Source organism: Oncorhynchus tshawytscha, linkage group LG13 (genome assembly GCF_018296145.1).
Source record: "Oncorhynchus tshawytscha isolate Ot180627B linkage group LG13, Otsh_v2.0, whole genome shotgun sequence".
NCBI lineage: Eukaryota > Metazoa > Chordata > Actinopteri > Salmoniformes > Salmonidae > Oncorhynchus > Oncorhynchus tshawytscha.
Genome location: NC_056441.1, coordinates 7787217 through 7802319, shown reverse-complemented (window position 1 = coordinate 7802319; position 15103 = coordinate 7787217). Strand labels below are relative to the sequence as shown.

The 15103-nt window shown below is 44.6% G+C and overlaps 1 protein-coding gene across 2 annotated transcripts in view; it reads left to right on the top strand.

Annotated features, from left to right (window-relative positions):
- The window catches only part of ldlrap1a (low density lipoprotein receptor adaptor protein 1a), a 46017-nt gene that overhangs the window by 16359 nt on the left and 14555 nt on the right, over positions 1-15103 (top strand). For both annotated transcript variants that reach the window (XM_042295112.1, XM_042295113.1), the window contains exons 2-6: positions 4915-5057; positions 5514-5626; positions 6247-6361; positions 14466-14538; positions 14697-14792. In XM_042295112.1, the coding sequence (XP_042151046.1) occupies positions 4915-5057; positions 5514-5626; positions 6247-6361; positions 14466-14538; positions 14697-14792 (540 nt within the window). The remainder of the gene's footprint in view (positions 1-4914; positions 5058-5513; positions 5627-6246; positions 6362-14465; positions 14539-14696; positions 14793-15103) is intronic.

Sequence of the window (15103 nt, the reverse complement as noted above, 5' to 3'; positions counted from 1 at the left end):
AAGGAACACTTTTCACCATGTAAGGTACAATTCAACATTCGAAAACGGCCTTCTTGGTCCGTGTGAATTCAATAATACTGTCATTTGTATAGCCTGTGTTTACCGCTGTATTTTCTATTTCCTGTAGGAAGTAGTCGACAAGAGTTCTGAGAAGTCACTATTATTGTTTGTTCAGTCATTCATATCCACCTTAAAATCCCTGGATTCTGATAGGCTGTTTTTTTGTTGATAGAGGGCTCTGATGCGGTTTCCTGTTGCTGTGGCAATGTTTGTTTACCTTTTGGTCTGCTTTGGGACAGAGTGGTCGACAGCCCTGCTTATCTTCGTGTGTGTCACTGTGATCTGATCTATAGTTCCAACTCAGAAACATCACGTGAACTTGAATCCCCTCAGGTTTTCTAAGAAGCACTGTTTTCATTGGACCGTTAGCCCAGTCAGAAATCAGCCCCTAATCCAACGTCCTTAGATTACATAGACTTTATGTGGATCATTGATGGGTAATTTTGATGGGGGTGGGGGGGTCACAGAAAACCAGAACTCCTCATGAGGGGCAGCAGTGGCTTGTGGGTCTGCGTAGCCACGTACATGCTCCCCTCTTCAGACAGGAAAGATGAGGAATGAGACGATGGCCTTCAAGAGTTAATATTACTCACTGTACCCCTGTTTGGCTTTAGGTCTTTCTCCTTCAATAAAACATGAGAGAAGGATGAAGTTACCTAGACACGAGATCAGGTTTGCGCCTTCATTTTTACAGTCAAGGTTTTCATTTGCCTGGCTACCCATCCACAATCACTCTGGCCAATTGCCACGCTCACTAAAGTTGGTTTTTCCCCCTCCATGATGAATGGTGTAGCTAGCAATCGATAGAGCAGTAGGCTAGAAGTCGTCAGGCAAATGTTTCATAGAGGGCAGCTGGTCCTAGATCTGTGACGATGGATAACTTACCCCAGGCTAAAAAATAATAAACAAAATGACTGGAACTCTGGAAAGATAAACAAGTCAAGGTCAAGGTTCATGTGTACAAGATGTTTAAAAAAAAACATTTTTTATCCTGCTTTCTCCTCCTCAATGTTTTTCCCTCTTTTACAAAAAGTTTTTTGGGGCAGCAGGTAGCGGTGGGCCAGTAACCGAAATGTTACTAGATCGAATCCCCGAGCGGACAAGGTAAAAAATCTGTCATTCTGCCACTGAACAAGGCAGTTAACCCACTGTTCTCCGGTAGGCCATCATTGTAAATAAGAATTTGTTCTTAATTAACTAATTAAAGGTTAAATCATGTTTTACTAAATACAGGTCAGCCATAGGTTAGTTCTGACTGAAAATATTTATACTGAACAAAAATATAATAATAATTGTTGTTTCTGAAATAAATAAAATAACGTGTCACAGGACATATTTTATTTATTTTTTATTTCACCTTTATTTAACCAGGTTGGCTAGTTGAGAACACCTTTATTTAACCAGGTAGGCTAGTTGAGAACAAGTTCTCATTTACAACTGCGACCTGGCCAAGATAAAGCATAGCAGTGTGAACAGACAACACAGAGTTACACATGGAGTAAACAATTAACAAGTCAATAACACAGTAGAAAAAAAGAGAGTCTATATACATTGTGTGCAAAAGGCATGAGGAGGTAGGCGAATAATTACACTTTTGCAGATTAACACTGGAGTGATAAATGATCAGATGGTCATGTACAGGTAGAGATACTGGTGTGCAAAAGAGCAGAAAAGTAAATAAATAAAAACAGTATGGGGATGAGGTAGGTAAAATTGGGTGGACTATTTACCGATAGACTATGTACAGCTGCAGCGATCGGTTAGCTGCTCAGATAGCAGATGTTTGAAGTTGGTGAGGGAGATAAAAGTCTCCAACTTCAGCGATTTTTGCAATTCATTCCAGTCACAGGCAGCAGAGAACTGGAACGAAAGGCGGCCAAATGAGGCGTTGGCTTTAGGGATGATCAGTGAGATACACCTGCTGGAGCGCGTGCTACGGGTGGGTGTTGCCATCGTGACCAGTGAACTGAGATAAGGCAGAGCTTTACCTAGCATGGACTTGTAGATGACCTGGAGCCAGTGGGTCTGGCGACGAATATGTAGCGAGGGCCAGCCGACTAGAGCATACAGGTCGCAGTGGTGGGTGGTATAAGGTGCTTTAGTAACAAAACGGATGGCACTGTGATAAACTGCATCCAGTTTGCTGAGTAGAGTGTTGGAAGCTATTTTGTAGATGACATCGCCGAAGTCGAGGATCGGTAGGATAGTCCGTTTTACTAGGGTAAGTTTGGCGGCGTGAGTGAAGGAGGCTTTGTTGCGGAATAGAAAGCCGACTCTAGATTTGATTTTAGATTGGAGATGTTTGATATGAGTCTGGAAGGAGAGTTTACAGTCTAGCCAGACACCTAGGTACTTATAGATGTCCACATATTCTAGGTCGGAACCATCCAGGGTGGTGATGCTAGTCAGGCGTGCGGTTGCAGGCAGCGAACGGTTGAAAAGCATGCATTTGGTTTTTACTAGCGTTTAAGAGCAGTTGGAGGCCACAGAAGGAGTGTTGTATGGCATTGAAGCTCGTTTGGAGGTTAGGATAGTACAGTGTCCAAGGACGGGCCGGAAGTATACAGAATGGTGTTGTCTGCGTAGAGGTGGATCAGGGAATCGCCCGCAGCAAGAGCAACATCATTGATATATACAGAGAAAAGAGTCGGCCCGAGAATTGAACCCTGTGGCACCCCCGTAGAGACTGCCAGAGGACCGGACAGAATGCCCTCCGATTTGACACACTGAACTCTGTCTGCAAAGTAGTTGGTGAACCAGGCAAGGCAGTCATCAGAAAAACCGAGGCTACGGAGTCTGCCGATAAGAATATGGTGATTGACAGAGTCGAAAGCCTTGGCAAGGTCGATGAAGACGGCTACACAGTACTGTCTTTTATCGATGGCGGTTATGATATCGTTTAGTACCTTGAGCGTGGCTGAGGTGCACCCGTGACCGGCTCGGAAACCAGATTGCACAGCGGAGAAGGTACGGTGGGATTCGAGATGGTCAGTGACCTGTTTGTTGACTTGGCTTTTAAAGACCTTAGCTAGGCAGGGCAGGATGGATATAGGGCTGTAACAGTTTGGGTCCAGGGTGTCTCCCCCTTTGAAGAGGGGGATGACTGCGGCAGCTTTCCAATCCTTGGGGATCTCAGACGATATGAAAGAGAGGTTGAACAGGCTGGTAATAGGGGTTGCGACAATGGCGGCGGATAGTTTCAGAAATAGAGGGTCCAGATTGTCTAGCCCAGCTGATTTGTACTGGTCCAGGTTTTGCAGCTCTTTCAGAACATCTGCTATCTGGATTTGGGTAAAGGAGAACCTGGAGAGGCTTAGGCGAGTAGCTGCGGGGGAGCTGTTGGCCGAGGTTGGAGTAGCCAGGAGGAAGGCATGGCCAGCCGTTGTTCTCCATGGACTTCACAGTGTCCCAGAACTTTTTGGAGTTAGAGCTACAGGATGCAAATTTCTGCCTGAAGAAGCTGGCCTTTGCTTTCCTGACGGACTACGAGTATTGGATCCTGACTTCCCTGAACAGTTGCATATCGTGGGGACTATTCGATGCTATTGCAGTCCGTCACAGGATGTTTTTGTGCTGGTCGAGGGCAGTCAGGTCTGGAGTGAACCAAGGGCTATATCTGTTCTTAGTTCTGCGTTTTTTGAACGGAGCATGCTTATCTAAAATGGTGAGGAAGTTACTTTTAAAGAATGACCAGGCATCCTCAACTGACGGGATGAGGTCAATGTCCTTCCAGGATACCCGGGCCAGGTCGATTAGAAAGGCCTGCTCACAGAAGTGTTTTAGGGAGCGTTTGACAGTGATGAGGGGTGGTCGTTTGACTGCGGATCCGTAGCGGATACAGGCAATGAGGCAGTGATCACTGAGTTACTGGTTGAAGACAGCGGAGGTGTATTTGGAGGGCCAGTTGGTCAGGATGACGTCTATGAGGGTGCCCTTGTTTACAGATTTAGGGTTGTTTCTGGTGGGTTCCTTGATGATTTGTGTGAGATTGAGGGAATCTAGCTTAGATTGTAGGACTGCCGGGGTGTTAAGCATATCCCAGTTTAGGTCACCTAACAGAACAAACTCTGAAGCTAGATGGGGGGGCAATCAATTCACAAATGGTGTCCAGGGCACAGCTGGGAGCTGAGGGGGGTCGGTAGCAGGCAGCAACAGTGAGAGACTTATTTCTGGAGAGAGTAATTTTTAAAATTAGTAGTTCGAACTGTTTGGGTATGGACCTGGAAAGTATGACATTACTTTGCAGGCTATCTCTGCAGTAAACTGCAACTCTTCCCCCTTTGGCAGTTCTATCTTGACGGAAAACGTTATAGTTGGGTATGGAAATCTCAGAATTTTTGGTGGCCTTCCTGAGCCAGGATACAGACACGGCAAGGACATCAGGGTTAGCAGAGTGTGCTAAAGCAGTGAGTAAAACAAACTTAGGGAGGAGGCTTCTGATGTTGACATGCATGAAACCAAGGCTTTTTCGATCACAGAAGTCAACAAATGAGGGTGCCTGGGGACATCTGGCTTCTTCACCTGCGGGATCGTCTGAGGCCAGGCACCTGGTCAGCTGAAGCAACAGAAAACACTATTTTAGAAGCAGACATACAGCCACCTGTATCGATCTTATACATAATATTGATCCTGTTGTCAAACATGATTGAAAATAATATCTGAACATCATTTGACCCCTTATTCCTTACTCTCTTATAACCTCTGAACTCCTTCCCTACCTATCCCTCTCTCTCTCTCTCTCTCTCTCTCTCTCTCTCTCTCTCTCTCTCTCTCTCTCTCTCTCTCTCTCTCTCTCTCTCTCTCTCTCTCTCTCTCTCTCTCTCTCTCTCTCTCTCTCTCTCTCTCCTCCTCCAGAACTTCCTGAGAACTGGACAGACATAACAGAGACTGTTGTAGATGGCATGACCTTTAACCTCCGTCACCTAGGCATGACCCTGGTGGATCAGCCCAAAGGAGAGGACCTATCAGCAGCTGCCGTCAAGAGGATTGTTGCCACGGTGAGCTGTGATGTCGTACAGGAAATAGGAGAGACTGGAAGTTCAAAGCACAGGAAGTTCCTAAGCACTTGGTTTTAGATTGCGATCACATTTTTGGAGTGGCTCTTCATTGCTTCTGCTCTAAAAAACAGCTTTTAAATTATTTATTTTTTAAATACTTCAAGATGATTGAATAATGTGTCCTTCTCTTCTCTAGAAAACAACTGTCAATTATCTCACCCTTATTGGTATCATTATTTTGTTGTCTCATTTTATCTAAGATCTATTAGTAAGCATTGCTCTGATGATGATAACCATGATATATTTTGTGATATTATTTGAAAATTGTCATACATGATCTTCATCTCTCATTATTGTTATTATAATATCTCTTTATCGATCCAGATCAAACCATTAGGAATAATGTATTTGTAATGAATCTATGTTCTCTGTCATCATCAACTCTATCCCCTCCAGGCCAAAGCGGGAGGCCAGAAGCCTCTGAAGATGTCTCTAAAGGTTTCTCCTCAGGGTTTAATGCTGTACGACAGGCTAACCAACCAGCTACTAGACAACATCTCCATATACAGGTAGGGCTGTGCTGTGTTTCCTACCACAATGGTTGCAAATTGTATTTGTGTTGTGTGACCTCTACCTTGACAAAAGTACAAACAGATTGACTCCAAGTATACAAACACAGCTGACCTACTTCTTGTTTTTCTTTGGAGGGAAACCCAAGGTGGGAAGGAGGTGGGGAGGTGGGAAGGAGAAGAGGGGGTGGGAAGGAGAAGAGGGGTGGGAAGGAGAGGAGGGGAGAGGAGAGGAGTGTGGGAAGAAGAAGAGGAGGTGGGGAGGTGGGAAGGAGAAGAGGGGGTGGGAAGGAGAAGAGGAGGGGGAGTGTGGGAAGGAGAGGGGGAGGAGTGTGGGAAGAAGAAGAGGGGGGGGAGGAGTGTGGGAAGGAGGTGGAAAGGAGAGGAGTGTGGGAAGGTGGAATGTTTTTGAAAATACAGTTCCCTACAGGAGACCTGATCTGTACAGAGCTGGGTGTCCCCACACACACACACACACACACACTCTGCCGGAACCTTTGTTCCCACACGTTGACCTAACCTTTTATGGCGTCCTGGTTTGTCACAGAGGATACTTGCCACTGTAACCTCTGACTTTATAATGCCCTCTGACCTTTCACCTTTGCCCTCATGTCCCACAGGATATCCTACTGCACGGCGGACAAGCTGCACGACAAGGTGTTTGCCTACATTTCCCAGAACCCCCTCAATGGAACACTGGAGTGCCACGCCTACCTCTGCCCCAAGAGGAAAGTGGTGAGTGTGAACTGACACCACAACAACCACTATAATCTGAAAGGTACTGGGTGGGGATCTGCTTAGTCTAGAGAACGTCAATCTGGAGTTTTTAACTATCCGGCTGTCTTTCAGAAAGGGTGGAGGTTAGACGCAGAAATGCGTCCCAACTACAGGGGTGCAGGGTTTTTGTTCCAGTCCTGATTAGTACAGCCGACTGTACTAACCCGCTGCTCAGCAGGACTTTGAGCACCTGAATCGGGTGTATTGGAGCAGGGTTGGAACAAAAGCCTGCCTTAGATAGAACATGTTACCCGTTTGCTTCCGAGATTACCGTTCCCCCAATCCCTACATCTGACTGTTGCCTTCTCTCGTTCCGTCTCCCCCCCCCCCGGGACAAACATTAGGTTTCACTCCTCGTCTCCCTTCAACTTCCTGTGTTGCTGTCAATCTCCTCATCTTCCCTCCCAACTCACCCTGCCGTCTCTCGTATAACCCAATACCCCCCTCTCTTCAGGAGAGAGATTGGATACTAATAACCTTTGACAGTCTGCCAACACTGTAGCTCTCCCAACTGTGTGAAAGCATCCACAGTGGTGTATTTATACGCTGTGCTACTGACTGAGAGAGAAAATATTTTGTTACAGGCCATCAAGGTTGACAAGGTCATTGAGAGTAAACGATGCCGGTGATATTTTACATCTCTAGGTCAATGTGTGCTTCGATTTAAGTAGTCTTTTTAAAACGTTCTCTCTTTGGTCCCAAGGTTAGCGTTGATGACAGTGGCTTCGAGGAATAAACTACTCAAACGACCGATCGGTATTTTCTTCACCAGTCCATCTGTCGATGTCTGTCTGAGCATTTGAAGTGATGGTTTTGGTGTTGTTCAGGAGTATAGTTTGGATTGCTCTGCTTTGTTTGAATTATTTTGGCCATGTTGGTCTTTGTATTTGAGTCGTTTATGTGCTCTGCGTTCCCTCTGTGGTTTAGAGCTGTTAAAGGTTCTCTACAGCAGTGGGTATTTTTCACTTTTTTTTTTCTCTAGAATTTCTCAGGACCCCATTTTATTGTACATTTTATTACAGTGAAATGCTCACTTACAGGCTCTAACCAACAGTGCAAAAAAAGGTATTAGGTGAACAATAACAGCCTTGTTCAGGGGCAGAACGATAGATGTTTGCCTTGTCAGCTCGGGGTTTCGATCTTGCAACCTTTCTGTTACTAGTCCAACGCTCTAACCTCTAGGCTACCTGCCTCCTCTAACCACTAGGCTCTAACCACTAGGCTACCTGCCTCCTCTAACCACTAGGCTCTAACCACTAGGCTACCTGCCTCCTCTAACCACTAGGCTACCTGCCTCCTCTAACCACTAGGCTACCTGCCTCCTCTAACCACTAGGCTACCTGCCTCCTCTAACCACTAGGCTACCTGCCTCCTCTAACCACAAGGCTACCTGCCGCCTCTAACCACAAGGCTACCTGCCGCCTCTGACCACTAGGCTACCCGCCTCCACTAACCACTAGGCTACCCGCCGCCTCTAACCACTAGGCTACCTGCCGCCACTAACCACAAGGCTACCTGCCGCCTCTAACCACTAGGCTACCTGCCACCCTCTAACCACAAGGCTACCTAACCACAAGGCTACCTGCCGCCTCTAACCATAAGGCTACCTGCCGCCTCTACCACTAGGCTACCTGCCACCCTCTAACCACTAGGCTACCTGCCACCCTCTAACCAATAGGCTACCTGCCGCCTCTAACCACTAGGCTACCTGCCTCCTCTAACCTCTAGGCTACCTGCCTCCTCTAACCACTAGGCTACCTGCCTCCTCTAACCACTAGGCTACCTGCCTCCTCTAACCACTAGGCTACCTGCCTCCTCTAACCACTAGGCTACCTGCCGCCTCTAACCACTAGGCTACCTGCCGCCTCTAACCACTAGGCTACCTGCCTCCTCTAACCACTAGGCTACCTGCCTCCTCTAACCACAAGGCTACCTGCCGCCTCTAACCACAAGGCTACCTGCCGCCTCTGACCACAAGGCTACCTGCCGCCTCTGACCACTAGGCTACCTGCCGAGGCTACCTGCCTCCTCTGACCACTAGGCTACCCGCCTCCTCTAACCACTAGGCTACCTGCCGCCTCTAACCACTAGGCTACCTGCCTCCTCTAACCACTAGGCTACCTGCCGCCTCTAACCACTAGGCTACCTGCCTCCTCTAACCACTAGGCTACCTGCCGCCTCTAACCACTAGGCTACCTGTCTCCTCTAACCACTAGGCTACCTGCCGCCTCTAACCACTAGGCTACCTGCCGCCTCTAACCACTAGGCTACCTGCCTCCTCTAACCACTAGGCTACCTGCCTCCTCTAACCACTAGGCTACCTGCCGCCTCTAACCACTAGGCTACCTGCCTCCTCTAACCACTAGGCTACCTGCCGCCTCTAACCACTAGGCTACCTGCCTCCTCTAACCACTAGGCTACCTGCCTCCTCTAACCACTAGGCTACCTGCCTCCTCTAACCACTAGGCTACCTGCCGCCTCTAACCACTAGGCTACCTGCCGCCTCTAACCACTAGGCTACCTGCCTCCTCTAACCACTAGGCTACCTGCCTCCTCTAACCACTAGGCTACCTGCCTCCTCTAACCACTAGGCTACCTGCCCGCCTCTAACCACTAGGCTACCTGCCTCCTCTAACCACTAGGCTACCTGCCTCCTCTAACCACTAGGCTACCTGCCGCCCTAACCACTAGGCTACCTGCCGCCCTAACCACTAGGCTACCTGCCTCCTCTAACCACTAGGCTACCTGCCTCCTCTAACCACCAGGCTACCTGCCGCCTCTAACCACTAGGCTACCTGCCTCCTCTAACCACTAGGCTACCTGCCTCCTCTAACCACTAGGCTACCTGCCTCCTCTAACCACTAGGCTACCTGCTGTCACATAGGGCCATGAAGGTTTGGAAAGATTTTTTCCCTTTAATAAATAAAATCATCACTTAACTGCATTTTGTGTTCACTTGAATTATCTTTGCGTAATATTTAAATGTGTTTGATGATCTGAAACATTTAAGTGTGACAAATTGTCAAAAAACATTAAATCAGGAAGGAGGAAATGACTTTTTCACAGCACTGTATATGCACACATACACACACTACCAGTCAAAAGTTTGGACAAAATTACTCATTCAAGGGCTTTTCTTTATTTGAACTATGTTCTACATTGTAGAATAATAGTGAAGACATCAAAACTATGAAATAACACATATGGAATCAGGTAGTAACCAAAAAAGTGTTACAATCAAAATATATTTGAGATTTGAGATGTTTCAATGTAGCCACCCTTTTCCTTTAAAGACTGCTTTGCACATTCTTGGCTTTCTTTCAACCAGCCTCATGAGGTAGATTTTTGGCCTTGTTTTAGGTTATTGTTCTGCTGAAAGGTGAATGTATCTCTCAGTGTGTGGTGGAAAGCAGACCGAACCAGATTTTCCTCTAGGATTTTGCCTGTGCTTAGATCCATTACGTTTTTTTTTTTTTCCTGAAAAACATCCTTAACGATTACAAGCATACCCATAACATGATTCAACTACCATTATGCTTGAAATAATGGACAGTGGTACTCAGTGATGTGTTGTTTTGGATTTGCCACAAACATAACACTTTGTATTCAGGATAAAAGGTAATTGTTTTGCCACAATTTTTTGCATTATTACTTTAGTGCCCTGTAGCAAACAGAATGCATGTTTGTATTCTCTACAGGCTTCTATCTTTTCACTCTGTCAGTTAGGTTAGTATTGTGGAGTAACTACTATGTTGATCAATGTTGATCTGTCCTCGGTTTTCTCCTGTCACAGCCATTTAAACTCTAACTGTTTTAAAGTCACCATTGGCCTCATGGTGAAATCCCTGAGCGGTTTCCTTCCTCTCCGGCAACTGAGTTAGGAAGGACGCCTGTATCTTTGTAGTGACTGGGTGTATCAACCAACGTGTAATTAAGAACTTCACCACGCTCAAAGGGATATTCAGTGTCAGCTTTTTGTATTGTTACCCATCTACCAATAGGTGCCCTTCTTTGCGAGTCATTGGACAATTTCCCTGGTCATTGGTTGAATCAGTGTTTTCAATTCACTGCTTTGACTGAGGAACCTTCCAATTATCTGTATGTTGGGTGAGGTAGTCATTAAAAATAAAAAAAATTAAACATTATTAAACACTATTATTGCGCACAGCGAGTCCATGCAACTTATTTTGTGACTTGTTAAGCACATTTTTTTTTTTTTTTTTTACACCTGAACTTATTTAGGCTAATAACAAAGGGGTTGAATACTTAATGACTCAAGACAGTTCCACTTTTTTCACTTTTAATACATTTGTAAAAAATGTCGGAAAACATCATTCAACTTTGACATTGTTCGTAGGCAGTAACAAGATGTAAAAAAAAAAGTGACTGGGAAGACTTTCTGAATGCACCTTGTTATCATTACATTATTAATATGCACTGTGTATTGTGTTTTTCTCTTATTTTTCTATTTTCTTTCTCTCTACATTGTTGGGAAAGGGCCCGTCATTTCACTGTCAATCCACACCTGTTGTTTACGAAGCATGTGATTTAATAACATTTGATTTGATCTTTACATTTTTTATTTCACCTTTATTTAACCAGGTAGGCAAGTTGAGAACAAGTTCTCATTTACAATTGCGACCTGGCCAAGATAAAGCAAAGCAGTTCGACAGATACAACGACACAGAGTTACACATGGAGTAAAACAAACATACAGTCAATAATACAGTAGAAAAATAAGTCTATATACGATGTGAGCAAATGAGGTGAGATAAGGGAGGTAAAGGCAAAAAAAGGCCATGGTGGCAAAGTATAATACAATATAGCAAGTAAAACACTGGAATTGTAGATTTGCAGTGGAATAATGTGCATGTAAATGTGATCTAATGACACAATGTGATCTGTGATGTGATCAGAATGTGATCTAATGACACAACCGTAATGTAATGAGTTTTAGATTGTCACATCAACAAATAAACATTACAAAAGGGATTGTTTTATTTGGCGACCCCCACGACAATTCCTCCGTCACCCCATTAGGGGTCGTGACCCCACGATAATGAATACCACTGCTCTACAGTCTACTCACTTGTAAAGGGATTCATACAGACCTCTAAACTCAACCATTTCAACGAGTTTACTGAGTTACAGTTTATATGAGGAGTTCAGTCAATGTAAATAAATAAATTAGGCCCCTATCTATGGATTTCACATGACTGGGAAAACACATATACAGTGGGGCAAAAAAAGTATTTATTCAGCCACCAATTGTGCAAGTTCTCCCACTTAAAAAGATGAGAGGCCTGTAATTTTCATCATAGGTACACTACAACTATTACAGACAAAATGCGGGGAAAAAATCCAGAAAATCACTTTGTAGGATTTTTAATTAATTAATTTGCAAATTTAAGAAAAATGCCTAGCATATTGAAAGTCCCCAAGAACAGTGTCCTCCATCATTCTTAAATTGAAGAAGTTTGGAACCACCGAGAATCTTCCTAGAGCTGGCCGCCCAGCCAAACTGAGCAATCAGGGCAGTACGTCCTTGGTCATGGAGGTGACCAAGAACCCAATGGTCACTCTGACAGAGCTTTAGAGTTCCTCTGTGGAGAACTCAGAACCTTCCAGAAGGACAACCACCTCTGCAGAACTCCACCAATCAGGCCTTTATGGTTGAGTGGCCAGAAGGAAGCCACTCCTCTGTAAAAGGCACATGACAGCCTGCTTGGAGTTTGCCAGAAGGCACCTAAAGGACCCAGGTCATGAGATACAAGATTCTCTGGTCTGATGAAACCAAGATTGAACTATTTGGCCTGAATGCCAAGCGTCACGTCTAGAGGAAACCTGGCATCATTCCTACGGTGAAGCATGGTGGTGGCAGCATCATGCTGTGGGGAGGTTTTTCAGGGACGGGGAGATTAGTCAGGATCGAGGCAAAGATGGGGGGGTTTTACATTTATTAACATTTTTAAAAGATGAACGGAGTACAGAGATCCTTGATGAAAACCTGCTCCAGTGCGCTCATGACGTCAGACTGGGGTAAAGGTTCACCTTCCAACAGGACAACAACCCTAAGCACACAGCCAAGACAACGCAGGAGTGGCTTCGGGACAAGTCTCTGAATGTCCTTGAGTGGCCCAGCCAGAGCCTGGACTTGAACCCGATCGAACACCTCTGGAGAGACCTGCAGCAACGTACCCCATCCAACCTGACAGAGCTTGAGAGGATCTGCAGACAATGTGTTTGTGGGTTCGGGACAAGTCTCTGCATGTTCTTATGGCCCAGCCAGAACCCGGACTTGAATCAAAACGAGCATCTCTGTAGAGACCTGAAAAATAGCTGTACAGCAACGCTCCCCATCCAACCTGACAGAGCTTGAGAGGATCTGCAGACAATGTGTTTGTGGGTTCAAGGGACAAGTCTCTGCATGTTCTTATGGCCCAGCCAGAACCCGGACTTGAATCAAAACGAGCATCTCTGTAGAGACCTGAAAAATAGCTGTACAGCAACGCTCCCCATCCAACCTGACAGAGCTTGAGAGGATCTGCAGACAATGTGTTTGTGGGTTCGGGACAAGTCTCTGCATGTTCTTATGGCCCAGCCAGAACCCGGACTTGAATCAAAACGAGCATCTCTGTAGAGACCTGAAAAATAGCTGTACAGCAACGCTCCCCATCCAACCTGACAGAGCTTGAGAGGATCAACAAAGAAGAATGGCAGAAACTCCCCAAATACAGGTGTGCCAAGATTGTAGCGTCATACCCAAGAAGACTTGAGGATGTAATTGCTGCCAAAGGTGCTTCAACAAAGTACTGAGTAAAAGGTCTGAATACTTATGTAATTGCTGCCAAAAGGTGCTTCAACAAAAAAAGTACTGAGTAAAGGCTCTGAATACTTATGTAATTGCTGCCAAAGGTGCTTCAACAAAGTACTGAGTAAAAGGTCTGAATACTTGTAAATGTCATATTATTATTATTTAGAAAAAAAATCTAAAAACCTGTTTTTTCTTTGTCATTATGGGGTATTGTGTGTAGAATCCATTTTAGAATAGGGCTGCGACCTAACAAAGGGGTCTGAATACTTTCCCAAGGCAGTGTATGTAGTGTTGTATTGTGACCAAAACTGCACATTTTAGTGGCCTTCTATTGTCCCCCAGCACAAGGTGCACCTGTGTAATGACCATGCTGTTTAATCCGCTTCTTGATATACCACACCTGTCAGGTGGATGGATTATCTTGGCAAAGGAGAAATGCTCACTAACAGGGATATTAACACATTTTGTGCACAACATTTGAGAGAAATAAGCTTTTTTGTGCTTATGGAACATTTCTGGGATCTTTTATTTCAGCTCCTGAAACATGGGATTAAACCATTCATTTTATGTATTTATTTATTTCACCTTTATTTAACCAGGTAGGTCAGTTGAGAACAAGTTCTCATTTGCAACTGCGACCTGGCCAAGATAAAGCGTTGCAAATTCGACCCATACAACAACAACAACACAGAGTTACACATGGAGTAAAACAAACATACAGTCAATAATACAGTAGAAAAATAAGTATATATACAATGTGAGCAAATGAGGTGAGATAAGGGAGGTAAAGGCAAAAAAAAGGCCATGGTGGCGAAGTAAATACAATATAGCAAGTAAAACACTTACAACTGCGACCTGATATAGCAAAGCAGTTCGACAGATACAACAACACAGAGATACACATGGAGTAAACAAAACATACAGTCAATAATACAGTAGAACATTTACATGTTGCATTTATATGTTTTTGGTTCAGTTTTAATTGCTAATGGGAATAACACATCATGATGTGGCAAGGTACAATTACTTGTTTTTTTTTGAAAGTTGGGACACTATGGACAGTGGACTAATGAAGAAGAAACCAAGTGCATTATTCCTTCGATACGTGTTTTTATGTCGCATTATAACAGGCTATGTATGGTCGTTGGCTCTCAGTGTCCTTTGATTGCTAATGAAAGTTAATGTCGTATCATTGGGTCTTATAGCATTATAACAACTTTGTGAATGGTATTTTTTTCCTCCCCTAAGGCCCAGGCAGTGACTCTGACTGTAGCACAGGCCTTTAGAGTGGCCTTTGAGTTGTGGCAGGTTGCTAAGGAAGGTAGGTGCTATTCAATCCCACATTACACACAACCCTGATGGGCACGTGCACACATGCACACTTACATTTACACAAGGTCACTTTTTTTTTGTATTTCTGGGTGTGTAGACGGTGGTATTATTATTTATATATATTTTTTTTTTAAATCTGTCTTGTAGAGGAAGAGGAGAAGATGAAGTCCAGCTCAGCTGGAGAAGCAACCAACAGTTCCCAGTTAGAAAGATCAAACAGCCTACCCAGTCTCAAAGGAGGAAGTGAGGCGACACGCGGACACACACACAGCGAGAGACACAGTCTGCATTTACACAGATCTTTCCTCCCCATTTTGGTATTTTGACCAATCAGATCAGCTCTTAAAATAAAAAATAAAAAAAGATCTGATATGAAAAAGTTAGATGAAATTGGTCAAAATACTAATTTAGTGGAAGAAATATCAGAATTGGGCTGCCAGCCACAGAGACACACTGTCTTTATCTGATGCAGACACACAATACCTTGTTTATAGTATAATGTTATCAGAATAAATGTCTTTATGATATCATCTCCCTTCCTCCTCTGTCTTCAC